Here is a 22845-nt window from a genome sequence, read left to right as displayed (position 1 = left end):
TCACCTCCGCGGTTGGGTCTGTCGAGCATCGCTGGGGAGAAAGGGGCAGGGGGCCGAGTTTTACCTAGGTAAGGAAAGGCAGTACATGTGCCCAAGGGGGTCTCTCGATATCCCAACTTTTGGCCCAGGTTGGCTCGAGTGATAGAAAGGGGAGCGGGGAACGGGAAGGAGTAAGTCGAATCGAAACAAACCGCTGAAATATCTGGATATAGATAGGTGTGCAATCGTTAGATCCTACATGACTATGAGATGGGTCTCCGGTAAATAAAATGAAACAGCAAGCAGTAGTCACAAGCCATGGCATTCCCGATACACCCTGTATGAGGGTTCGGGGAGGAATCTATCGGTTGATTAGCCGAAGTCAGCAAGCTACCAGTTCCCACTCAGAAAGCATTCTATCTGCAGTTGCACCAGAGCCGCTATTTGACAGGGTCTCGCAATTCGCAGCCTCTCGAGAACCGCTCCATCTCGAAGTTTTCCGACGGACTAAGTTCATCATTTTGCCACATATATTTCTGCACAGCTGATGCGAGGGCCACATCGCTGTGATTTCTAAATCTTGGACAATAGCTGTGACAGGGTGCATTCTGGTTTGATTTTGGCGGCGTATATTTCCTCCTCCTGTGCTGGATTCTCCACTCAAGCACACCAGGGCTGTTGGGTGAGGGTGGCAATGGCAGTCGAGGATTCATTCCCCAGCTCAGAATATCACGGGGACAATTGAGTTGGGCTCGTAAAGTCAATGACGGTAGGTCGTGAGGGTCTCTTGCAGGAAGTCGTGGGATTCAGGAGATCTGGCTCACATCGATATGGATAGGTTGATGTGGGTTCTTTATGCGCGATGTTGACATCAGGGACACCAGGATATCGAGTCCCGGGGACAAAGGGGGCATCAGAGCCCTGCTTCTGCTTTCAGTAGTTGAGCTCAGAACTTGGCATGAATCAACAGCATAGAATAGATGCTCAAGCAACATCCCGCAGATTGCGGATCCATACAGAGCTCACTCAAGTTATTGTTAGTTAGATCAATCTGAATGCAACAAAATCAGTATGACAGAAGGAATAGTGAACTATTCAGCTCTGGATTCGAACAAACGTCTTATTGAAAAACATGCACCGGAAATATATTTATGGCCCCAAGTCTACCTCCTTCCTAGATACCATAGCTGAAATATTGCATTTTGGTAAGGAGATACTCGGAATGGCTTGGGGGAAAAGTGAGACAATCACCGCTTGTGTACAACGAAGAAGTGACCTTAAGAGCGAACCGGCAATGGAACTATAGCTCAGTTGATCCCCCCGATGCAGAGCAGAAAGGAAAAGATACCCGAAACACGCAGACACCAAAGATATAGAGAACCGTGATCGTCCTGGGCAAGGCAGAGGTCAGGCAGACAGCTGGAACAAGGGTCCAGGGTGCAGAAGGCAGAAATTGGAAACGCTCGTGCAAAGAACAAACCCAGGGGAAGCTAAATGATTGGACTAGCTACCCAGAGGAATAACGATAATGAATCGTCCGCACACATTGGGGGTTAGGTTGTGATATGATGTGAGTGAGATGAAAAATCCCACCTACTCGTAACGACCCACTTGCCTACATGCAACTTGACCCCTGCAAGCCATGGACCCTGGAGATGCTCTGCATTGCCATCCGCATCCACGCCGAATCCACGGACAGAAGAATGAAGACAGACCACGGACAGGGTGGGGATGCAAGCCAACGAATGAAACAGCGTGGGAAGAGTGGGAAAACTGTGAGAGCAGGGCTTTTTTGCTATGGCAGTTTATATTTATTCTCATCCTGAGTTGCAGCGGTTCTGCCAGTGGTTCAGCGGGTGGGGGTGGTGGGAATAATAAAAAAGTTAAAAAAAAAATAAGCAATTCGCAATCCAAACACGTTGTAGAATAGAGAGCGAACGGACTGGAACCGTGCAGGGGATCATGGCTGTCATTGGACGAGCCAGCGGAGAGCTCTGGGACCTGGCTACCTGGCTACTTCGCTAGATGGCGAGATGGCAGAGCCGTGGAAGAAAGTGTCGGAAATCATGATGGTCAGCCATTCATTCTCTTCTCCAAACTAGGAAGAGGGAACCGAGGAAAGAAAAATCAGGCGAGAAGAAGAGGAAGAAAAAAGAAAAGAAAAGAACGCAATGTGATTCAAAGACTTTTTTCCCTTGCTCGATACTGCATTGTACAGTACAGTTGTAGTACATGTTGAATTCCAATTCTATAAGGGAATGAAAATTAAACATGCTACTATCGTTCCATCACTACAGCCGCAGTTCGCAGTGTAGTAGGAGCAGAGCTACACAGTCGATTGATCTGACATTGCTCCGTATTATTGCTGGTGATACACACAAATCCAGACACCATCCATCCCCCAGGGGTCGTGTCACACACAAGTTTGGCGCACGTGGATGGAGTGTGTCGCCGTCGCAGCACAGCTCCAGCGCAAAACTCCAGCGCAAAACTCCAGCGCAGTCTCCACCGCGGTCCCCGTCCCATATCCCACGCCGCCAAGCAAAAGGCGCGAGGGTCCGTGGTTCTCACAGCGGAAAACGTGCTGCGAGACGTCCAACACGTGCCTCCTCCGACCCCCGCCACCAATGCCAAGCCCCATGGGCTGATTAGCTCAGCATCTGGTGGCCAGACGTTGAGATAAGCTCGGCGCAGACCGACCAACGTGCTGCCGCCCGCCGCGGTGATTGGCCGGACCAAGGGTCCCGCCGACGAGGTCCCCGTGGCCGAACCCGGGATCCATGGGCCGCCAAGCCTCGCGAGTGCTGCGCCAAGACATTCCATGGTCTTGGCGTCGGGAGAGCTCAAACATCTAGAATTAGGGCTGCGTTGCCGTTCTGGGACGCCTGCGGGATGGCGACGCTGAGAAGAGTTCGCGGCGGAGGGTGTGCTGCTCCGTTATTTTCTGTTCTATTTTAATTAGTTATTCCTCACTTTCACTTTTCTCTTCTTTCTGCCCTCTTGGATCTCTGTCTCGCATGTTGCCGAGTGGTTGGCTGGCAGTGGCTGACTTTCTTCACCGCGTTTCCCTCCTCCTCCATCCCACCTCGTTTTGTGAAGCAGACCAGACCTGGGCGATCCCTATATCTATCTCTATATCTCCCCCGTTCTGTTGCTTTCCCTCCCTCTTTTCCATCTCTCGCTCTCTCTTCTCTCTCCCTCGGCCACACATCAACAGCGCCTTTTGCTTCCCCTCCCCTTGCTTCGTCGTGCGAAGGGCCAATCCGCCAAGCAGGGCCGTGCTCTCCCTGCCGTCTTGGGGTTGCTTATCTCGTTAGCAGTACCGTATACACGGATATCACAGGACTGCCTCCCCGCCTCGGCCGATTCTCGCCATTCTCGCCATGGCTGTCCTCACTCAATATGACTGGATCCTCGCGATCATCTCTATCGCTTTCTGCTGCTCCTCCTTCGGTAACGGAGCCAACGATGTCGCTAATTCCTACGCTACCTCCGTTGCCGCGAGGACCCTCACCATGCTTCAAGTCGGTTTCCTCTCCATGCTCACCGAGTTCGTCGGTGCCGTTGCCTTGGGTTCTCGAGTCACCAAGACCATCAAGAGCGGTATCATCAACATCAACCGCTTCAAGCCCCGGCCCGGCACTATGATGCTTGCCATGGGCTGCGCCGAAGTTGGCTCTGCTTCCTGGTTGCTGATCGCCACCAGACTCGGTTTCCCCGTCTCGACCACCCAGACCGTTGTCGGTGCCCTCATCGGCGCTGGTATCGCCTCCCAGGCCAGCGTCAAATGGTCCTGGGAGAGCGGCAGTGTTTCCCAGATCGCTGCCTCCTGGGCCATTGCTCCTGGCATTGCCGCTGCGTTCTCTGCCCTCATCTTCGCGACTGTCAAGTACTCGGTCCTCGAAAGACGTGACCCGTTAAAATGGGCCATGCGGCTGATCCCCTTCTACCTCTCCATCACCGCCGCCATCCTCGCCCTTTTCATCATCGTCGAACTGCCGGGCGGCCAGTCCTATGAGGAGTTTGGCGTCGGCAAGATGTGTGGTATTGTCCTCGGCGTCTTCTTCGGTTTCCTCGCCATCGCCTATACATTCTTCCTCCCCTACTTCCACCGCCGCCTCATCGTTGGAGACTCCCGTGTCAAGTTCTACCATGTCCCGCTTGGACCGATCCTCTGGCGCGATGACCCTTGGCTCTACTTCCCTGGCCAGGCAGACGGTGAGGTCGTCATTGACTATTACAAGAGTGCCCACACCACTTCTCCCGAAGCCAACAATAAAAACATCAGCAACAACAACAACAAATCTTCCGATCCAGATGCCATCAAACCCACAACCTCCGACGATAAGGGCTCCGAGTCTCCTGACCCATCTGCCATTGAGAAAGGCCCCGAGCATGACAGCGCTGCTCTCGAAAGCAAGCAATTCCTCGAGCCTGAGGAGCGCTGGCTCGCCCCGACACGACATCTCCCCGTGTATAGCCCCACGCGCCTCTGGTCTTGGGTCAAATATTTCTTCCTCCAGGGCATCTCCCGTGACTGCGTCTCCCACTCTTCTGACCTCCTCGCTAGAACCCACGCAAGGGCCAAGCGCTACGATAACAGAGTTGAGCATCTCTGGACCTACGCCCAGGTTGCCAGTGCCATGATGATGTCCATCGCTCACGGCTCCAACGACGTTGCCAACGCTGTCGGCCCCTGGGTTGGTGCCTACGACACCTACATCACTGGTGTTGTCTCGAAGGAAACCGACACGCCGATATGGATCCTGGTTGTCGCCGGTTTCCTCCTCGGCGCCGGTTTCTGGTTCTTTGGCTATCATATCATCCGAGCCCTGGGCAACAAGATCACCCAGATGTCTCCTACTCGTGGTTTCTCCATGGAGCTTGGCGCCGCCGTCACTGTCCTCATGGCCTCTCGTCTTGGTCTGCCCGTCAGTACCACCCAGTGTCTCACTGGCGCAACTATGGGCACCGCCCTGATGAACTACGATCTTGGAGCCGTCAACTGGAGGCAGCTAGCTTACATTTTGTTTGGCTGGGTCATGACTCTCCCGATCGCTGGGTTGCTCTCCGGCCTGTTGATGGTCATGGCTCTCAATACGCCTCACTTCTAGAACTCTTCAGGAGGTTATTTGTGTATCCGTTTCCATTTCATCAGGCAGGCAGGTTCTTTTCCATCGTCAAGCTTCTCATGGGCTGACTTGTTTTTTCTTCTCCATTTCTTTCCACCTTGATATCTGGGGCCACCATATATCAACGCTTGTATGTGTATCTGAAAAATCCATCCCTAGTTTACCCCCGCACCGCGTCTTCTCAGGATATACCCTGTGTACCTCTCATCAACCGCATCTACTGACATATTTTTAACTACCAACTCTTTCCATCTCATCCAATCTTGTCTCCCCCCTCGCCCCTTTCCCCTTTCTTCCCATTTTGATACCCTCTTCCTTCCGTTGTCACGTTTCAAACAAAAGAAGAAAAGAACAGAACAGAACAGAACCGAAGAGCAACATACCCACCTACATTCATGTCACATACGTTTAATTAATAAAATTTTTACTTGTCCGAAAACTATGTGCTTCATTCCCAACCAAATCTCGTATCAAACAATTTTCTCGTAATTTATTCGCAGCTTGTTTATGAATGAATATGAAAATCTACTGATACATCCGGACATCCGCGATGGGAATGTCTTTCGTCCTGTGTAACGAGCTAAAGTCGCCAGAAACGGGGTTGAACGAATCAGACTACACGTCGCCTCCCTCAATTACCAACGGAACCGCAGAGGCGCTAGAACTGCGGCGATGCGAATTTTTCATAAATTGAATCCACATCACCTAGTTTGTAAGTCGACTCCCTTCGCTCGTTTTCAAGGGCCCGTCTACAATAAGGACAGGGAACACCGCACGCCAAGCCAGTATGCAACGAGTTAGCGGAGTTTAGGATCGCGCATCTGGCATGCGTGAGATGATAGATCTTGCATAACTAGATGGAAAGCTTAGAATCTAGTTGCTGATCTTCAGCTTGGAAAGGAAAAGCTTGGGTGGATCGTTTTGTGTTCCCGATCCATGTACCCCGTACAGGGCATGAAGAACATGACGCATATGATATAATAGATATAGATATAGATATACAGGAGTCATTATATATTTAGCGCTCCGTGTCATCCACAATTCAAGTCGAGTATAAGACAGAGCGAGATGACACCAAACCCTCAAGAGCTTATCCTATGCTTCGTGCTCCGCAACCAATGCTTCATCCAAACAATGGATATATTTTGGACATCAACCCAATGTTTCATCTCTTCCGTGTCAAACATTGGCATACGAAGTACATAAGGGGTGTGCTCTGACTTGGCCAACATTCTCCACGTACATTTGATTTGGCAGGTTCAACCGTGCAATTTTCTCATCACAAGATTCGCGTCCACATCAAGAGTCCTTATCTAGTTAAATGTGTCTCACACTGGCATCCGTCCATATAGCATATCCCGCGAAACAAACAGAAAAGTGTAATGTATACGGGGTATGCCGCTACCTCACCACATTGCATCGCATTGCGTGGGGAGGAAAGTCGGCTCAGCGTCGCCTTTGGGAGAGATAAAACAATGGATATCAAGATCGACGCATCAGCTGTCCAGTATCCCGCAAACAGCTGGCCGGGTCAGGGCGCCTGTTGATTTGAAACAGAGGCGTGGGCGGTTGACGTTTGGTATTGAAATTGCAGGAGGGTTCTCTCATCCTGAAACGACGCCGGTCCAACATAAAGACGGGTTGTGGATGGAGGTGTTGCTCGTGCATCTTACAAATTTGCTATGAGTATCACTGGGGTTGAGAGAATCCGCAGCCACCCCGCCACGCCTGTTCGTAGCGCTGTTTTGTTTCCCTGAAGTGAGCGATACATGAAACTGCATGGATGGAAGTTTCGCAGTTTCGCAGTTTCGCAGTTTCGCAGATTCAAAGTTTTGATGATCCAGATGAATCACATGACTCCCTACTTCAACGCCAAGCCTTGTAGCTCCGTTCACGTTCTGCGACTTCGAGATCTTCCAGGATTGTTTCTTCACCTATCATGACGGCTCCTCAACTCCAAGTCTTTCTCTCCCACACCAAGCTCCAGCTATGCCACGCGCTGTAAAAGGTGTGTACCCTAGGCCACCGGCCTAAAACAAATGCACCTAAATGAATCTCCCAACTAACATAATCTCCCTCTGTTTTCTTTCTCCCCCGTCCAGGTGTCCTGATAGAATGCGACCCATCCGTCAAAGCCATAATCCTAAAGTACGACCAGGAGCGGCACGATTACATCGTCGAGGACCTCGATGACGAGCGCCATCTGGTGATCAAGGAAAGCCAGTTGCCGCATCTGAAGGCGCGCTTGAGTAACGTGGGTTTGACCATTTATATACACCCCCTCCCCGTCTGCGATTGCTATGTATATATATAAGTTCGATCTATGCTAAATATGATGTGTCTGGCCTATAGGAGCTGGATGAGAAGATCATGCAACCGGAGGAGTCCGAATCGGAGTGATGTTTCCTTTGCAACTGGACGAGGAGAAAATAATGAATTATGCATTAGTCGAGCTGGGCAAGTCATGTTGACTCCGGGCTGTGGGAGGGACCGGGTATGAGCCTACACGGCGCACTGTGATTTCCAGACTCCAAGTTTGCTTTCTCAGACACCGATCAGCCAAGTGTTCACGGGGACTTGGGGGCGGCTCCATCTTGTAGGAAGAGCAGCTGGCAAGTCCAGGCCGCCTCTGTGTCGCCTGTGTAAACAAGAAGAGATCAAAAGTTGGTTGGTTGATGTATCAGTAAGAATGACTGCAGGTTTTGGATGCGTGGGTCGGGAATAATACGGGCATGTGGGAGCGGATGGGAAATCAATGATATACACAACCAAAACTGGTGGTTGCCTTTCTGCGGCTAAATTTCCGTGGGCTGTTGTTCGTTTCCAATGTGTTCACGGCATATTTCCCCACAAAGATACTTAGCCACACAGTCTGATATACCCTTTGGCGCTACGCAGTTCGGCAAATAGCTCATCTACAATAATAAGATCCCCTGAATCAGAATTAATCAATTCAAAAGCAACATGATGTCACCTGTTCAGTCAAAGCTATACAACTGTGCAAAAGATCAACTATTATTATGTCCATCTCATACATCATTACCGGGGACAGAGAGCCAACAACAAAGATTCAATTTGTGTTGGTTGTTTGTTTTTCAATAAAAAAAAAACCAGGCAGATGTGGCAATTTGCATTCAAGCAGCGCCAATGTGAAACTCTCCCCTACAACAAGTGCACCCAAGCTGAACTCGCCAAGGGAGTCCCCCAGCCCTGCCCGCCTGTCTTTCACGAACATGCTTTCTTCATAACATAGATACCGATGCAATTCCCTTCGGAGTCGCGGCACTGGGTGATAAATCCATGGTCCCCCTCCGGGACGGGATCGCTAAGTTTGGCTCCGCCATTGGCGATGATTGCCTATTATCCAGAAGAGCTAGTCAGGAGCTTTTCCCGTTTTTTTCCTTTTTTTCCCTTTTACCTCAAACCCACGTAGGGGGGAGGGGCGGGGGAATATTGGGTGTGCGACAAAAATAAAATCCCAACAACGCAAAACATACCTCAGCGGTCTTCTGGTCGTCCTCCACCATGAAATACATCTTATAGCCGTTGTCGCTCTTGGTGTGCGCGGCGGCCTCGACGCGCTCGAAGCTGCCGCAAAACGCATTGGGGCTGGAGTCGGATTTGGGGAAGCTGAACAGGACGATTTGCTTCTCATCCAGGTTGGCGGGCTGGGGCAGAATGTCCCAGTTGAAAACCTTGGTGTAGAATGATTTGGCTAGGTGAGATGTGTCAGCCGGCGAACCTCGTTTGTCAGTTGCATGCGAGACGTCATACCACGGGCCATGTCTGTGACGGGGACGTTGACCCAGCAGGGGGCGCCGAAAGGAGGAGGGGTCCAGCTGCTAGCCATGGTGGATTAGGGATGGAGATGGGGGATTGTTCTGACGCTGGGGTCGGGGGGGTGTGCAAAGGATTGAGAAGGGCAGACAGATTATAGGACTCTAGTTTGAGATGATGGGAGGAGGAGAGGGGAGGAATCAAGGATGCTTTTATACACCATCTCCTCCCTCCCTCTCCTCTGCAGGGCTCTGTCGGGCCGGGCTGTATTCTTGGTTTATCCTCCTCCCAAGCGAAAACTTATCCCAAACCTTCTGATCCTCCTCGTATTCATTCTCTTGAATCTTATCCCCCCTCCTCCCCCAAAAGCTAAAGTCGCCACAAGACCAAGGCTGGATAATTTCCAACTCATCCCCCCGCCAACCACCTCGGTCAAGCCCCCAACCTCGAGTCCTAACAAATTTCCGCCCCAAGCAAGGTGATGTACAAATGACTCACCCGGCAAAAGGCAAATACTCCCCAATGAGAACATCCATCCCCACACGATCCCTGGGGCCACCAGCAGGGAAACGAGCAGAAAACAACCAAAACCAAATCCTGCAGATGCCAACACACCGCCGAGACACGCGTCGGGGCGGGGGATTCGGACGCGCGAATTGCCGACGCTCATCCAATTATACCGTATGCGGCCTAGTGGCTGACGCGGAGGGGACACGAGGTCATGTGGCGGCCTTGGTGGACTTAGGCAGCAATCCCATGCATGTCTCTCTGGGCAAGCAGGGTGAGGCACTCTGAAGGGCCTTGACACAAGTCTCTGATTTCAGGAATGTTCCGATGTATTTCCAATAATAGAAAACCAGCTCATATTTCTTTCCTACGAGGAAAATATCAGGATATCTAGTGGGATACTATATCAACGAATTGAGGAAACCACCGACCGCCAACTGAGGAGTAGGCCGATGACAGTGAAGGGCGAATCTTCCATGTTTGCTATAAATATCCATAGACGAATCTGGTAAACGAACGGGTTGTAAATCCAACATCGGGATTCGTCCCCGGCAAAGTTTACAGGGTAGGATCAACTGAAACGCGCTTACGCGTGGACAAAGCGTACGTTGAGCAAAAGGGAAAAAAAGAAAAAAGGGTAAGGAAAACGGTGGCTGCATGGAATGTCGAACATGCGCGAAGAGAGGATTAAAATGGAAAGGAAAGGGAAAGGAAAGGAAAGAGAGTGGAAAACAAAATACTATAAGTCATTTGTATGAAAGAAACAAAGAGAAAGAAGAAAGAAGAAAAATATCCAATAAAACCCCCCAAACTATTGAGTGTTTCCCATATTGCGCCATTTTATAATCCCAGCCAAAAACTTCGACGATCATTGCGCCCCGTCAGTCGTAAGTCGCCCCGGAGTCTTCATTGAGTGTTTCAAATTGAATCAAGTCCAGAACGCAGGGTGTGAGGAGCTGTGTGTCTATGTGCCCTTTTCTTTTCTTTTTTCCTTTTTTTTTTGGAAAAAAAGAAAAAAGAAAGGATTATGCAAATCCTTCTGGAGTATCACCCTCGCAAAAAATATTAAAAGAAAAAAAAACAACAAAAACATTTATATGTATATATATTATTTGTTGTTGACTCCGCAGTTTCAGGGCTTGACCTCATTTTTGTCGTCGAAGGGACTCTGTTTGGTGGATGGCGAATCCTCAATGACAGTGACCGCGACGGACTGGCCGGATTGACGATTGTTCGGCCGGTCGCCAGGCAACTCCGCAATCTTGGAGGGGTTTGGAGGGACTGTAGACAGATCCCCGGGCAGTTCAGCAATTCTAGCGGGCTCATTCCTTAACGATGATGCTTGCGAGATGGTAATTCTAGGGCTGGAAAACTCGTCACCCTCGGAAATGGTGCTAGCTTTGGATCGAGGCGATCGGGGAGATCGAGGGGATCGAGGGGACCCAGGCGATTGAGGAGATTTGGTGAGGTTGACAGGGCGTGCAACCATAGAGCGGGCGACGATAGACCCCGCAAACTTCTTCTCGTTGGCGGCCTTGTCATTCCTCCTTTCTATTTTAGCGCCCACCGCTTTGGCCTTGTCGATTTGCATGGCAGTAATGGGGGGAACGACTGGAGTTGAGGAGCGAGAGCTTTCGATGGGAGTGGCAGCACCCGATTTGACACTGACGACTGCAGCTTTGGCGCGAAGAGCCTGTTGAGCAGGGACGGGGCTAACAATGGCGTCGTGGCGGTAAATGGTGGTAGCCACGCTACTGCGTGCAAGACTGGGACTGATGCTCTTACGGTCATCCTCTGTCATCTGAGACCACACGGAATCACGGATGTCACCGGGCATGAAATAGTGTTGATCCTGGCTGTAATTGCCTCCATTGGCTCCAGGGAGGGGAGGAACTGGAGGCACAAGGAGACCTGGAGTGTCTGGTGGAGAGCGGTTGGTGACGCCTGGAATATAGGCGATCTGGATGACATTCGACGCCCTGGTGAGGACAGTTGACGCAATTGAGCCAACGGTTGATTGCCGTGCGACACTGGTACGGGCCAAAGATGCGGCTTCCTGTTTCTCATACGAATCGGCCTCCCACTTCTGTTTAGCAGCGCTGTTCGCACGTTTCTTCCGCAGGTAGAACCAGGCGAAAAGAAAGACAGCTATCACGGCCAGACCACCAATGACCCCACCAGCGATGGCGCCGATATTCGAAGACGCCGGCTTTTCGGAGTTACTCCCACCTCCCACTTGCCCGAGACTGATGCAGATCGTTTTCTGGCACGCCTGACAGGACTGGCTGATCAAGGAACAAGTTTCTCCTTCGGCGCACTCAGGGCAGGGTGGAGGCTGAGACGGGCAATTGACGACACATCGACGAAATAGAGAATTGAGAGAGCGACCATATTCTAGAACAAAACCTATAAATCAGCATTTCTTCTCTTCCCCCATCCCCCACATTTTCCCTGGTAGATAATATATATCAAAAATGAATTAACATACGGAGTTCTGTTTGAGGAGCAGCCATGTTGAAGGATGTGGATGTGGGTGATTCGATGTACGGAGAGCCAACAAAAAGGACGGCAAAACGGTAGGGAGAACGACGAGAGAACACACAAAGATCCAAGACCAGACAAGAAGCAGGAGTCAGGTAGTCGTTAATTCCTCAGCAGAGCATTGATATAAAATATGCCGATTGGATTTGTTTTGGGTTAGTTGGTTGGTTGATCTCGAGTGAGGCCGATCAACGGCTGGCAATGCAAATGAGACTGAGGAAAAACGGGGAAGCGCAAACAAACAAATAAAACGAGCGACTAGTTAGAGATGAATATAACAAAAGAGAGAGAGAGAGAGAGAGAGAGAGAAACGAGTGTGTGTATGCAGCAGCCGGGCTAGAGGGGAAGATATTTCTCTAGTATAGAAAGGTGGATTAGACGCGGAGGAGAGCAGCCACAGTCATTGTGGTGACAATTGAGAGGTGGAACACAGCAACGGTCGGGGAGCGTTTTCCAGGACGGGCCGGGGCGCTTTGTTTGGTGCGGGTTGTTGCTGTAGTTGGACTCTGTTGGTGCAGGCACGGGATGGCGTGCAGAGGAAGAGAACGAGGAGAAAGGAGTCAAGAAGCAGAGGATTGAGGATTGAGGATTGAGGGTTGAGGGTTGAGGGTTGAGGTGAGGAGGTTGAGAGGTTGAGAGAGGCGAGGAGAGGAGGAGAGAAAGAGGAAGGAAAGAGGAGGATCATCAGCCCAGAGACGGGAAATTTGGCGGCTTTGGAGAGCCCCCGTGGCCCAGGCCAGGCCAGGCCAGACAGCCGCCGGTGAGACCTGTAGGTGACCTTGCAGTGACATGTCGGGCGCCGCGACCCTGTATGGCGATGGATGTACCCTCGCAGTCACCCCCTTTGCGATTCCCCCCTGGCTGGGCGGCAGGGGGCTGTGCTGACGGCCGATACTGCCACAGCCAGAGTGAACTTCTAATGCCACGCTCCTTTTTGCGGGGGCAGATGGCAGTGATGTCGTGGCTGTAAGAACCCCTGGGCCGTGGGGCTGGTCCCAAATTAACCCGCAGGGGTGTCGTTGGCGGTGGAGATTACCACTCCACCGCTGCCCGCCAATCAGGAGCCCCCTAGGCCGAATGCCCTGGGCCCCGCTCCTGCTTCCTGATCCGGCTAGTGTTGCCGCTTAAACAGCCTTGGTCATCCCTGACTAACCAACCATAACTAGTTAACTTGCTCATAGTGAAGTTAAACTCCTAACTAGCTGACGAGTAAACTATTTATATGCAAACCCACAAATCATAGAGTCCGTGGATGGTCGCCTTGTGTTTTGTGTTCGGAGAACAATTACTTACATCTCTCCTCCGTAGTATGATAGTGCCTGTACGGGGTCCGTGTCCCCAACTCAGGATCATGCCAGCCCTAACGCCTGGTTCGCAGGCACATCCCTCCTTGGGTCGCAACACCGTTTGCTGTTGAGACCATAGTTATCAATATCACGTCCCTAGGAGGGAATATCAACTCACTTCCATTGTGTCCCCCAGACATGACATGGCAGCTTTGCTTGACTCTCTGGTTTCCCGCTGCGACTGTCACATGGCTGGCCATAGAACGAGTGTTCCCCCTACCCAACTGCCTTTAGACCTTTGCCTATCCCCTCGTCTGGGGGCGAGGCAACAATTAGCGTCGTGCCTGGCCGCCTTTATATGGCCAATAGGCAAGCTGAATTATCGGCTTCCAGCCAGTAAGCAGTCATGAATTGGGGTGGCAGAAAAATACGCTAATTGTTGCCTCGCCCCCAGACGAGGGGATATCAGAAACGCGCCCTTCTCTGCCCTGCTCTTGGCTACTCTGCTATCACTGAAATGACCCCAGCCAGCTGTCATCTCACTTCCCGAGTATCCCTGCCCCAGGGACCTACGGTGTTCTTGGGCTTTCAATAGTGCGACTGGGGGGGGTTGCCAACTCAGTTGCCTACGCAGTGCACAGTACCTGAAGCTGATGCGGGCCTCTACGCTGCACATCCTCTGTACTGCGATGGATGACTGGTTATGACTAATCCATGGATGCTCTGGTCTCGAGTTCATTATCTTCATGGAAAAAGAGCATAAAACGTGTATGTCAAGGTGTCCACAGGGTCTCCTAACATTAGTCCTTCTTTATTATTGTCACCTATTTTACCCTATTGTTCTCGATTGTCTGGCTGAGCTGCTTCAGTCAGCTCCCGAAACCGCTGCCCAGCCGTCTTCACATCACCCTCCAATTCATGGAACCAGATCAATGACAGCCTTGTGTTTGCATAGTCTGTGAGTTTCTGGATGTCGTGGCCAAACTCCGCGTGGACCAGGAAATAGGCCAGGAGTGCCTCCTGGCTCCCCTGAACCACGGCCTGCGCGCTGGGCTGACGGATGGAATTGTACACCTCAAAGGCACCCTCAAGTTGTTCCGGCTTCTTGACTAGGCCGAGAAGCCTAGACATGACCAGCGCATCTTCCAGCCCTAGTCCGGCACCGGCCGCCTGGCTGGGACTGGAAGCGTGGGCTGAATCCCCGAGGAGGCAGACATGGCCGCGGTAATACGTTGAGGTATCAGGATGGTGGAATAGGGGCCATCGGAGAGGTTTTGTGCTCTGTTCATATATATATTACTCCTTTTGTGTTAGCATCTGGTTTGAATATTATTTTAGTGATTGAAATGGGGATACAAATGTATATATATATATATATATATACATGTCTATGGACCGAAAAAAAAAAAAGAAGAAGAAGAAGAAGAAGACGCCCAGCCTTACATCTAACAGGCCTAATAGCCGTTTATCAAAGCCATTGAAGTCGGAAGGCATATCTTCCCTTGAAGCCTGCATTGCCGCCTGCTCCCCTACCCAGGGCCGCTCATCCTGGATGAAAACAACCACATTCACCTCTTCTCCCTTGGAGATGGCATACATTTACACCTCCCCGCCCCTCGCCCATGAACCACTTTGCATTGTCGGCATACGAGCCCAGTATTCGCTTGGCTTCCTGCATCGGCACGATGTTCCTGTAGACATAAGTACGACAGTACTTCGCAACAATTTCCTCCGGATACTCCATCTCAAGCACCACGCGCGTTGTAACCCCCTTAATCCCATCACAGCCAACCACAGTATCAACCATCACACAAGCCTCCCCGCCCGAAAACGCCAAACACAACCGCGTCTGGCCCTCCACATGCTCAACACACATCACCCGTCTATCAAATTGCACCGTTCCACCCGGAACCAGCGCGCTCATCACCTCCAGCAGCGCCTAGCGGTGTGCACTACTCCTCTCGAAGTCCCGATGCGACACCGACCCGCCCCGCCAGCCATCCAGCGCCCCAAACCCCTGCGCGGCACTCAGTATCTCAAACTGCTCATGCCGGCGGTCGCCGCACGCATTCCCGACCTTGATCCGGCCGTACAGTTCCGCAAAGCCCGCGTCCATGAGCTCCATCGCGCGCAGAGCGTTAGGGCCTATCCAGATGCCGGCGCCCACGGCATCGAACTGCGGCGCGGCCTCGTAGATCGTGTATCTGCACGCGGCATTTTGCTTGCGGAGGCCGATGGCGAGCGCGAGGCCCGCGATGCTTGCGCCGATAATGGCGATGCTGAAGGACGGGTCGAGCCTCGATGACATGGACATCGGTGGAGCCGATTGATGGGGCCTCAGGAAGAACCCGCTTTGCTTTGCAGAGCTGGTCGTGAAGATCTCAGCCTGAAAATGCCCCACGGCAGAGAAGGGTTCATTCTTTATTTATTTATTTCATTCATTCTTTTTATTTATTTTTTAAAATAAAAAAAGAAAAGAAAAGAAAAGAAAATAGAAGAGAAGAAAAGAGAAGAAAAGAGAGAAAAGAAAGAAAAGAAGAATAATAATAATCGTAATGGGACGTGCTGTGCGTTGTGCCGTAGGATATAAATAAGGATCATTCCTCCAATGTTCGACTCGCAACCTCCCCGTCGTGTCGACTACGGCATGGCTGTTGGGTGATTTCGTTCACTCGTGCATGTAAAAACCATGCATAAATTGTCATGTCATTCCATCGGGAGATTATGCGCCGCGGGAGGAGATATCAACAGGTTTTGGGGTGCGGAGCCATTCTGGAAACAAAGTCCCATTTACCGGGCCATGTCCCTGCAAATGCCGGCTGCATAATTCCGATGCCCTGCGGCTTAGGAGTGCCATACTTCTGCTATGAAGATTATTGTTATTATTATTATTATTGACGCGAGCAGGTTCAGATCCAGTTGTACGATGCGCGGTGTTTAGAGTGCAAGGTAAAGAAAGGTACCATGATTGTTTTATAGCCCTTTACACACTTCCCTCCCACTCTCAATTTACCTGCCACCGTCTCCTTGGAGTTTATTTAGCGAAGATATCTCAACGAATCCCTAGGAACTCCTAAGTACGTAGCTGAGAGATACTAGTCGTAAATGGTAAATGGACGGCATTGAAAGGAACCCCAATGAATTCATGTATAAAACAGAATAACTCCCCGCCCCCCGTCCCCCGAGTTTTAGCTTTTCTCTAACCCGCTCACAAAGCATGCCAGAACTCATCCCACTCAAGGTCCGCTGTTGCTGCTTGTGGTTAGCCCGCCAACCGCTTGAAAGATCAAGTCACCGCGATGTCACAAATTCAGAACACGCCCCGGCAGAGGTGGAAAATCACGGGCAAGTTTTGGCGGCGGTGGGTGAGCGCATATAACAAGTCAATTCTTCATTATATTCCCAATTGGTTGCATTGGCTGGGAGTGGCTGGAGTGACAAACCGGTGGACGGGGTAGCCTTCCTTCGTTCCTGCGACTTCAGAAACCCCATCTGCTCACTTTCCCCGGGCAGTGTAATCAACATCCGTATGGCAACCGGTTTGGGATATGATCCCGTATTAAAATTGAGGTTGTCAGAGAAATGAGAGTGAATTAACGGTTTGCGCCCTGTCCCCTTGACTTCTTCAAAAGCGAAGTCCCGGGCATCTAATTTTTATTTAACTCTTCATCATATCTTCCATGAACCGACATGCAGGAGACTAGGAAGGACAACTAGTAGTCACTAAATCCCCCGATGCGGAATACTAGTAAGATGGCGGAATCCAGCGCATAAATGTATAAAAGGATTGGGCCTTGATATGACCTGGGCGTTTTGTCCACCAACCCGACAGACTTTCCCCAAATGCCATCCAGTGACATGAGGCATGGTTGAATTATCGGATGCATACATCCGTACGGAGTGCATCCGCAACAGATGCGGGGTTACATAAGGTCTCCATGAAAGTAAACAACTGTCAGCTTGGGCGGCAGATAAAACGGCCTGACATTGCCATCTTTGAAACCGAACTATGGCGTTATTTATTTTCGCGAGACGGTCGGCCATACTTTGTTGTCCATGCCGGCGATCATCGGAGAACATGCAAGGTTGAAATCGTTGGAAGTGATGGGTTCAATCGGACTGTTTCCTGTCGGGTTAATCGGGAATGAATACGGACTCCCAGTGTCCAAGACATGCCGATCTCCCGAAGCCTCACTTGAGGCGATAGTAGACTGAGGCATCGATCCCAAACGCTCCGTCATTGAGTTGAGTTCCACCACTACCGCGGCCCACGTCCGCATGGTACCTGGCAGTCTTGGATTCTGGAGCTGCCTCGACATTAGGCCTGCAAGTTCTCGAAGCAACGCTTGCGAACCCAATGAATCCCGAGAGCGCCCATGTTGATTGACGCGGCAAAAGATGTCCAGCACCAGGGCCATTGAGGATATTAAGGTATAAAAAATGTCCCACCAGGTCAACGCATTGAACTGATCGTAAGCTTCCAACTTCAACATAATTGATCCCAGGGCCCGTGCGGATTCAACGCATGTTTCCGATACTGTGTATAGGCTTTGTGGCAACTGCACCTTGACAACCTTGGATGAACTGGTTGCCCTGCGCAGCAAAGCTGGCTTAGCGATCAACACTACTACATAGTTATACTGAGCATGAAGCAAAAGTACGGGTCGACGAGAGGATGGCGCCAGCGAATCCGTAACCTTGAGGCGCAAGTGAAGCGGAAGATTCTCCTTCCACCGGCCAAGGTCGCACAGAATACCAGCTTCCGGGGAGAGCGGCCTTCTGTACGCATCTTCACCCGACAGGATCCCCGTCCCCGCTTGATTTAACGCTTTGCACGTCGACGCCAAGAGCAGCACAAGCTGCTGCGACCATTTCATAAAGTCCTGGGGGTAATGTCCCGCAAATCCTATAATCCTTTCATTTAGATGGCTGGTCGATGTCACCATATCTCCGATGGCGCTTGGCCGGTCGTACGATGAAACCTGCATTAACTCGAATGCATATAATGTCCACCACAGCTGTTTCCCAAGCTCCCTTCGTAAAGGGCCTTGTAGGTGTTTGACGTCGTCACGATGTAGCCCGATGGCAAAGGCGACACGAATTGCCGTTCCAGTAAGATTCCAGCAGGCGTCTCGGTGATTTGTATTATGTAAATGCAATGCCGATAGCATGAGAGCCTGGATGGTGGAGAGGTTGGTCGTAAAGAGGACGGCTGGGAGCAGTGCTTGAACGTATCGCCACCATCGCCTCTCTGTCTCGTTCGACACTGTAATGGGGGCGACTCGATGGGATAGGATTAGCACACATACTAAAGCGCACAACCAGGCAGGATCTGTAGTTGAGACTGTCGCGGACCATATTTCGTACGACTCGCGAAATGAGCCTTCATGCAGGACCGGGAAGTCAGAGTGTATTATATCAAAGAAGGCATCTACCAGCGGATCCAGGATGGCCCCATCGCTGTGCCTCAGGAGGTATGAAAGGGAAATACAGTCGCTGGGCACATTACTCAACTCCCTGCTTTCTCGCAGATCCCTCCCACTACCCATTTGGGGGTCGCTGGATGTGTCCGATGTGCTAGGCTGGTCAGCGGCGTTGTGGCCGAACATCGTGAACTCGAAGCTCACGTAGCTTCCCAACAGCATCCGCAATTTCCGATGGAGTTCAAATGAGCTTGAAGGGCCAATGTATTGGATTTGGCCCTGCTGATCAGGGAACAGCGAAACAGTATATTCTTCTTCGTGGGCATTGGCGACCTTCTTCTCTTTCTTCTTTCCCCCTTCCTCGCCCTTCTCCTCCTCCTCCACCTCCACGTCGGCCCCCGTGCCATCATTCGGAAGTGAAATTCCTAGAGATTTTCCCAATTTGATCATCTCATCATTGCTGGACAGGTTAGCGTCTGGCACAAGGGCCTTGACGAGGGATTCCAGAAGGGCTAGCTTGCTGCGAAGGGTCTCATCGCTGCCATATATCCGCTGCTTGCGCGGGAGGTTGGTGCTGCATGCGATTCCGTTTAATTGGCAGTACCGACAAGCCGATTGACCTTGAACTCTGTCGCACTTCTGCTTCCGCGATTTACATTTATCGCAACTAACTTCGGTGCGTTTCCGCTTATCAGGGGGCACGCGTCTCTTGTTTTTCTCCATCGAACAGAGTAGCACCGCCTTTTATTCTCGAGTGAAACCCCGTCACGTTGTTCCTGTATCATCCCGACGGCCGTGTTGCCGGGTAAGTCGGGCTATTTTTTCAGCATGCGGTTAACTCTCCTGCGCAGCTCACATTACATGCTAAAGCAGCTCCTTCGCAGCTTTATCTACGCCTTTTCTAAGCAATCCACACGCCGTGCTTTGAGGTTCTCCAGATCCACGAGCATCGATCAACCAGCCAAGGTGCGCACTTTTGCCCCAGATCGTTCTAAGGGCAACTACGAAAAATGCGGGAATGGAGGATTGGAAGAGCCGTGGTGGGACGGGGAGCGGAGCAGGTTTCGGTGTTATTCCACGAATTACCGGATAAAATGCCTGGAGCTTGCAGTGTTAGCTCACTGTTGAAACTGATGCTAATGACATCAGACCAATCGGGATTGCAAGCCCTCGTGCAGAGAGAAGAATTTAGCGCTGTTTAGCTTCGTATCCAACAATCGAGAAAAAAGAAGAAAAAAGAAAGAAAAAGAAAAGAAAAAAAGAGATCACTCTGCGATGTGGTGCTGCTGGTCTGCAATATGGCCCCGGAAATCTTCTTGAAGCCGCCAATGATATATGAACCTCTGGGGTGTCGTTCCGGATTTTCGAATTTCATAGTTCTCATGAAGTGAGAATTGCGGAGCTGCTGTGGTGTTATTTCCTGTAAGATATGTCATCGGATAGGGGATCCCATGCTCACTCAAGAAGCAAAGAAGATGAGTTGGAGATATGCTAGTTAGCTATCTTTGGCATGGAGGCAATCGAGTATAAGGCCATGAGATGACCTAGCATCTAGCATTCGAACACTCTAGTGATCGTGCTAGGTGTCTTAGCTGCATGTTATGAAGGTGCAGATGTGGTGGTTGTGAACAAGGAAGATGTCAGGGAGGGATGCAATTGACTTCCGCACTTCTACCGGCCATGGAATCTCGATATACGCAGCACAATCTCGCACACTCCGTTTCATCATTCTATCATTTAACCCTCCCGGACTCTTCTCTCAACTCTCGATATTGCTGTTCTCATATCCTGTGGCTGTAGGGGAAAAAATTGCCTTGTTAGGAGGATGTTTCCGCTATCAAGCATCATTCATGATTCATCCTGCCCATGGCTGTGGGACGGGCAACTGGACTGAAGGCCCCAGGACGAAACATTGTACTGTGTACCATGAAAAGCCATAACAGATTCCCCATTATATGGCAAAATGTGCCCTCTGCAAATAAAGTAAATCTCCACTCTGGCACAGATGAAATCTTTCTACAGTCTGTATGTAAGACTTAGAGTGTAGAAGATCACATCAAGGGTGTGCTGTTTGCTATCCCCTCGTCTGGCCGCGAGGACACAATTAGCGAATACAATTAGTGTAACAACCAAGCTGTTAGTTCTGATGTACCAACCAATAATTCTTCATACTAAATTCTATGTAATCTGATTTGTTGATACTGCTTCACTATCTTAGTAATCTGCTATCTTCTCATCTTGATTCATTCATATTCATGATCTTCTTATCACTCTGATCACTCTGCTTCAAGAAAGAAATATGACTTCTATAGATGATTTTCAATTTCTTAATACTTCTTTTATTCAGATTGATTGATCTAATTTTTTTATTAGATAGTACAAAAATAGATGCAAAGTGAAAGCAATCTGTCAGTGTATAGATAGATGGTGGTTTGAGTGGCCATGCCTGCTGTGGGCTGGGCCACACGGTACACCACCACACCCACAGATACTATAAGCACAACCATTTAACAAATGGCTATGTTGGCTTTTTGAATAATCTAGTGGTTATAGTGCTATCTTATCACAAAGATATAGTTGTGCAGTATGCAGCAATATTGCTCTCTGCTTGAAGCAAGAATGTTGAAAGAAGTTCCATTCTGATCATATTAATTAGAACTACAGATGTGTACAGTTGTAGTTAGTTAATGATTACTAAAACACATTAATACAGCTGATCTCTCATATGGTCCAGTAGTTTTCATATATGTAATACACTAATGTACACACTAAAAAATACACTAATTGTGTCCTCGCGGCCAGACGAGGGGATAGTTAACCAATGGGGGAAAAGCTCCTTATGTATGAAACTATTCAAAATGGAAAAAAAAAAAACAAATTTGCTTCTTGGCGTGTTCTTTTTTGTTCTATTTTTCTTTTTCTTTTTGTTTTCTCTCTTTCTTTGCCTCCTCGCAAGGGACATCTACTACATATAAGTATATGGCTACCCTTTTTCCGGCGCAGAATTATGAGAAATGAATTGACCTCGCTTCGACGGCAGACGGCGGTTTGCCGAAACTCGTACTATACCACACCCAACTGCTGGTGAGTCAGCATCAGGGCCAAGCGAACACTATTCGTTACTCGATGGGTTGATGATTTGACCTCGTCCAACGCCGCTATGCGGAGCGCTCTGCATAAATATTCAATATTCAATATTCAATAGTCAGCTCACCGCAGAGACGTTCCATGCCATGGCTCGCCATGATGGAAATGTCCGCTGAACTGCGAACCGCAGGTAGCTGTGGGCCAGGAGCGGGGCAAACGAGAAATGCCACTTTGCTGGGGGTTGCCCGATAATCCACTCCCCACTGTTATATCCACCAGGTTCTGGTTGAAACGTGGGTGGAAAGGGGAAGATTGCTTTCACCTTAAGAAAGATGCCCTCTCTCTACTGGTTATGGCTGCATGGCACGGATGAATAATACTCAACAAGACGGCTGCCGAATTCCACGACGAAATACCTGAGAGCTGTTATTGCTGGCACTCGGAGAGTTTAAGAGTTCGAGACTTGAAGAGTTCGGAGGGTCCTCTTTTTGAGGGAAGTTAGTGCCAACAATTTGGCCCGATTTCCGAGATTTTCTGCAATCGTCGTCATGGTAATGGCGCCATTTTGATTCGATGCTGGCGGGGGGTATTGGCACCTCCAAGGTCCTCGCCCGTGCACAAAGAACGAACATCTTGGAGTGGACTCACTCAGCATCACTGCTCGCCAGGAACAACAAACCTTGTTGGTCCTGGGATGCTGCCCCTCGACATCGCTCCTTTGTTTGGCGTGTTTCTGGTACCTTGGTGGTAGGTACAGAGTCCCTTGCAGTTCTCCGCTTTGTCGGAGTCGTGGGGGTGTATATCCAAATACATATATATAGACATAAATATATATATCTTAAGCAAGTCTGTCCAGGTGCTGGTGCATTTGCCATTTGCAGTTGGCTAAACCCTCTCCCGTCGGACTTGAACATTGCTAGAATATCCTCATATCGAAAATTCCACTCGACTTTGGTAAGTGGAATTTTGGGAATCTCCGCCGCCCTCCCGCCCAACCTCCAATCTCTTGTGCAGGATGGTCGCCTTCACTACCTCCTGGGTATTGGTTGCATCTTTTCGGCCATCCCGTTAGTCTGTTCTCAGAGCTATTTTGACTCCATAGCCGTGGAGGAA

At 50.2% G+C, this 22845-nt stretch overlaps 10 protein-coding genes across 10 annotated transcripts; 4 read left to right on the top strand and 6 right to left on the bottom strand.

Moving 5' to 3' along the window:
- Positions 1-2417: 2417 nt before the first annotated feature.
- HCBG_08618 (uncharacterized protein) lies at positions 2418-2937 on the top strand (the record flags this gene model as incomplete). The annotated part of the gene is made up of 2 exons (XM_045435667.1): positions 2418-2535; positions 2651-2937. 2 exons carry the CDS (start codon positions 2418-2420, stop codon positions 2935-2937), a joined length of 405 nt encoding a protein of 134 aa, XP_045283767.1.
- A 250-nt stretch (positions 2938-3187) lies between these two features.
- HCBG_08617 (phosphate-repressible phosphate permease) lies at positions 3188-5546 on the top strand (the record flags this gene model as incomplete). Its single annotated transcript, XM_045435666.1, has 1 exon — positions 3188-5546. The coding sequence occupies one exon, from the start codon at positions 3363-3365 to the stop codon at positions 5091-5093; it is 1731 nt and encodes a 576-aa protein (XP_045283766.1).
- A 1554-nt stretch (positions 5547-7100) lies between these two features.
- Positions 7101-7511, top strand: HCBG_08616 (RNA polymerase II transcription factor B subunit 5; the record flags this gene model as incomplete). Its single annotated transcript, XM_045435665.1, has 3 exons — positions 7101-7119; positions 7214-7365; positions 7464-7511. The coding sequence occupies 3 exons, from the start codon at positions 7101-7103 to the stop codon at positions 7509-7511; spliced, it is 219 nt and encodes a 72-aa protein (XP_045283765.1).
- An 825-nt stretch (positions 7512-8336) lies between these two features.
- HCBG_08615 (uncharacterized protein) lies at positions 8337-8961 on the bottom strand (the record flags this gene model as incomplete). The annotated part of the gene is made up of 3 exons (XM_045435664.1): positions 8337-8468; positions 8609-8826; positions 8886-8961. The coding sequence occupies 3 exons, from the start codon at positions 8959-8961 to the stop codon at positions 8337-8339; spliced, it is 426 nt and encodes a 141-aa protein (XP_045283764.1).
- Positions 8962-9377: 416 nt separating this feature from the next.
- HCBG_08614 (uncharacterized protein) lies at positions 9378-9683 on the top strand (the record flags this gene model as incomplete). Its single annotated transcript, XM_045435663.1, has 1 exon — positions 9378-9683. The coding sequence occupies one exon, from the start codon at positions 9378-9380 to the stop codon at positions 9681-9683; it is 306 nt and encodes a 101-aa protein (XP_045283763.1).
- Positions 9684-10368: 685 nt separating this feature from the next.
- Positions 10369-11908, bottom strand: HCBG_08613 (uncharacterized protein; the record flags this gene model as incomplete). The annotated part of the gene is made up of 2 exons (XM_045435662.1): positions 10369-11789; positions 11884-11908. The coding sequence occupies 2 exons, from the start codon at positions 11906-11908 to the stop codon at positions 10528-10530; spliced, it is 1287 nt and encodes a 428-aa protein (XP_045283762.1).
- A 712-nt stretch (positions 11909-12620) lies between these two features.
- HCBG_08612 (uncharacterized protein) lies at positions 12621-13427 on the bottom strand (the record flags this gene model as incomplete). The annotated part of the gene is made up of 3 exons (XM_045435661.1): positions 12621-12912; positions 13171-13346; positions 13401-13427. 3 exons carry the CDS (start codon positions 13425-13427, stop codon positions 12621-12623), a joined length of 495 nt encoding a protein of 164 aa, XP_045283761.1.
- Positions 13428-14056: 629 nt separating this feature from the next.
- HCBG_08611 (mannitol 1-phosphate dehydrogenase) lies at positions 14057-15536 on the bottom strand (the record flags this gene model as incomplete). The annotated part of the gene is made up of 4 exons (XM_045435660.1): positions 14057-14503; positions 14666-14770; positions 14820-15105; positions 15208-15536. 4 exons carry the CDS (start codon positions 15534-15536, stop codon positions 14057-14059), a joined length of 1167 nt encoding a protein of 388 aa, XP_045283760.1.
- Positions 15537-17241: 1705 nt separating this feature from the next.
- HCBG_08610 (uncharacterized protein) lies at positions 17242-19791 on the bottom strand (the record flags this gene model as incomplete). Its single annotated transcript, XM_045435659.1, has 3 exons — positions 17242-19362; positions 19540-19743; positions 19768-19791. 3 exons carry the CDS (start codon positions 19789-19791, stop codon positions 17242-17244), a joined length of 2349 nt encoding a protein of 782 aa, XP_045283759.1.
- Positions 19792-21628: 1837 nt separating this feature from the next.
- HCBG_08609 (uncharacterized protein) lies at positions 21629-22364 on the bottom strand (the record flags this gene model as incomplete). Its single annotated transcript, XM_045435658.1, has 3 exons — positions 21629-21708; positions 21860-21995; positions 22149-22364. 3 exons carry the CDS (start codon positions 22362-22364, stop codon positions 21629-21631), a joined length of 432 nt encoding a protein of 143 aa, XP_045283758.1.
- Positions 22365-22845: the final 481 nt, after the last annotated feature.

This window comes from Histoplasma capsulatum, assembly GCF_000150115.1.
Source record: "Histoplasma capsulatum G186AR genomic scaffold supercont2.16, whole genome shotgun sequence".
Taxonomy (NCBI): domain Eukaryota; kingdom Fungi; phylum Ascomycota; class Eurotiomycetes; order Onygenales; family Ajellomycetaceae; genus Histoplasma; species Histoplasma capsulatum.
Note: the sequence above shows the minus strand (reverse complement) of the source record. Positions and strands in the feature narration are given on the sequence as shown.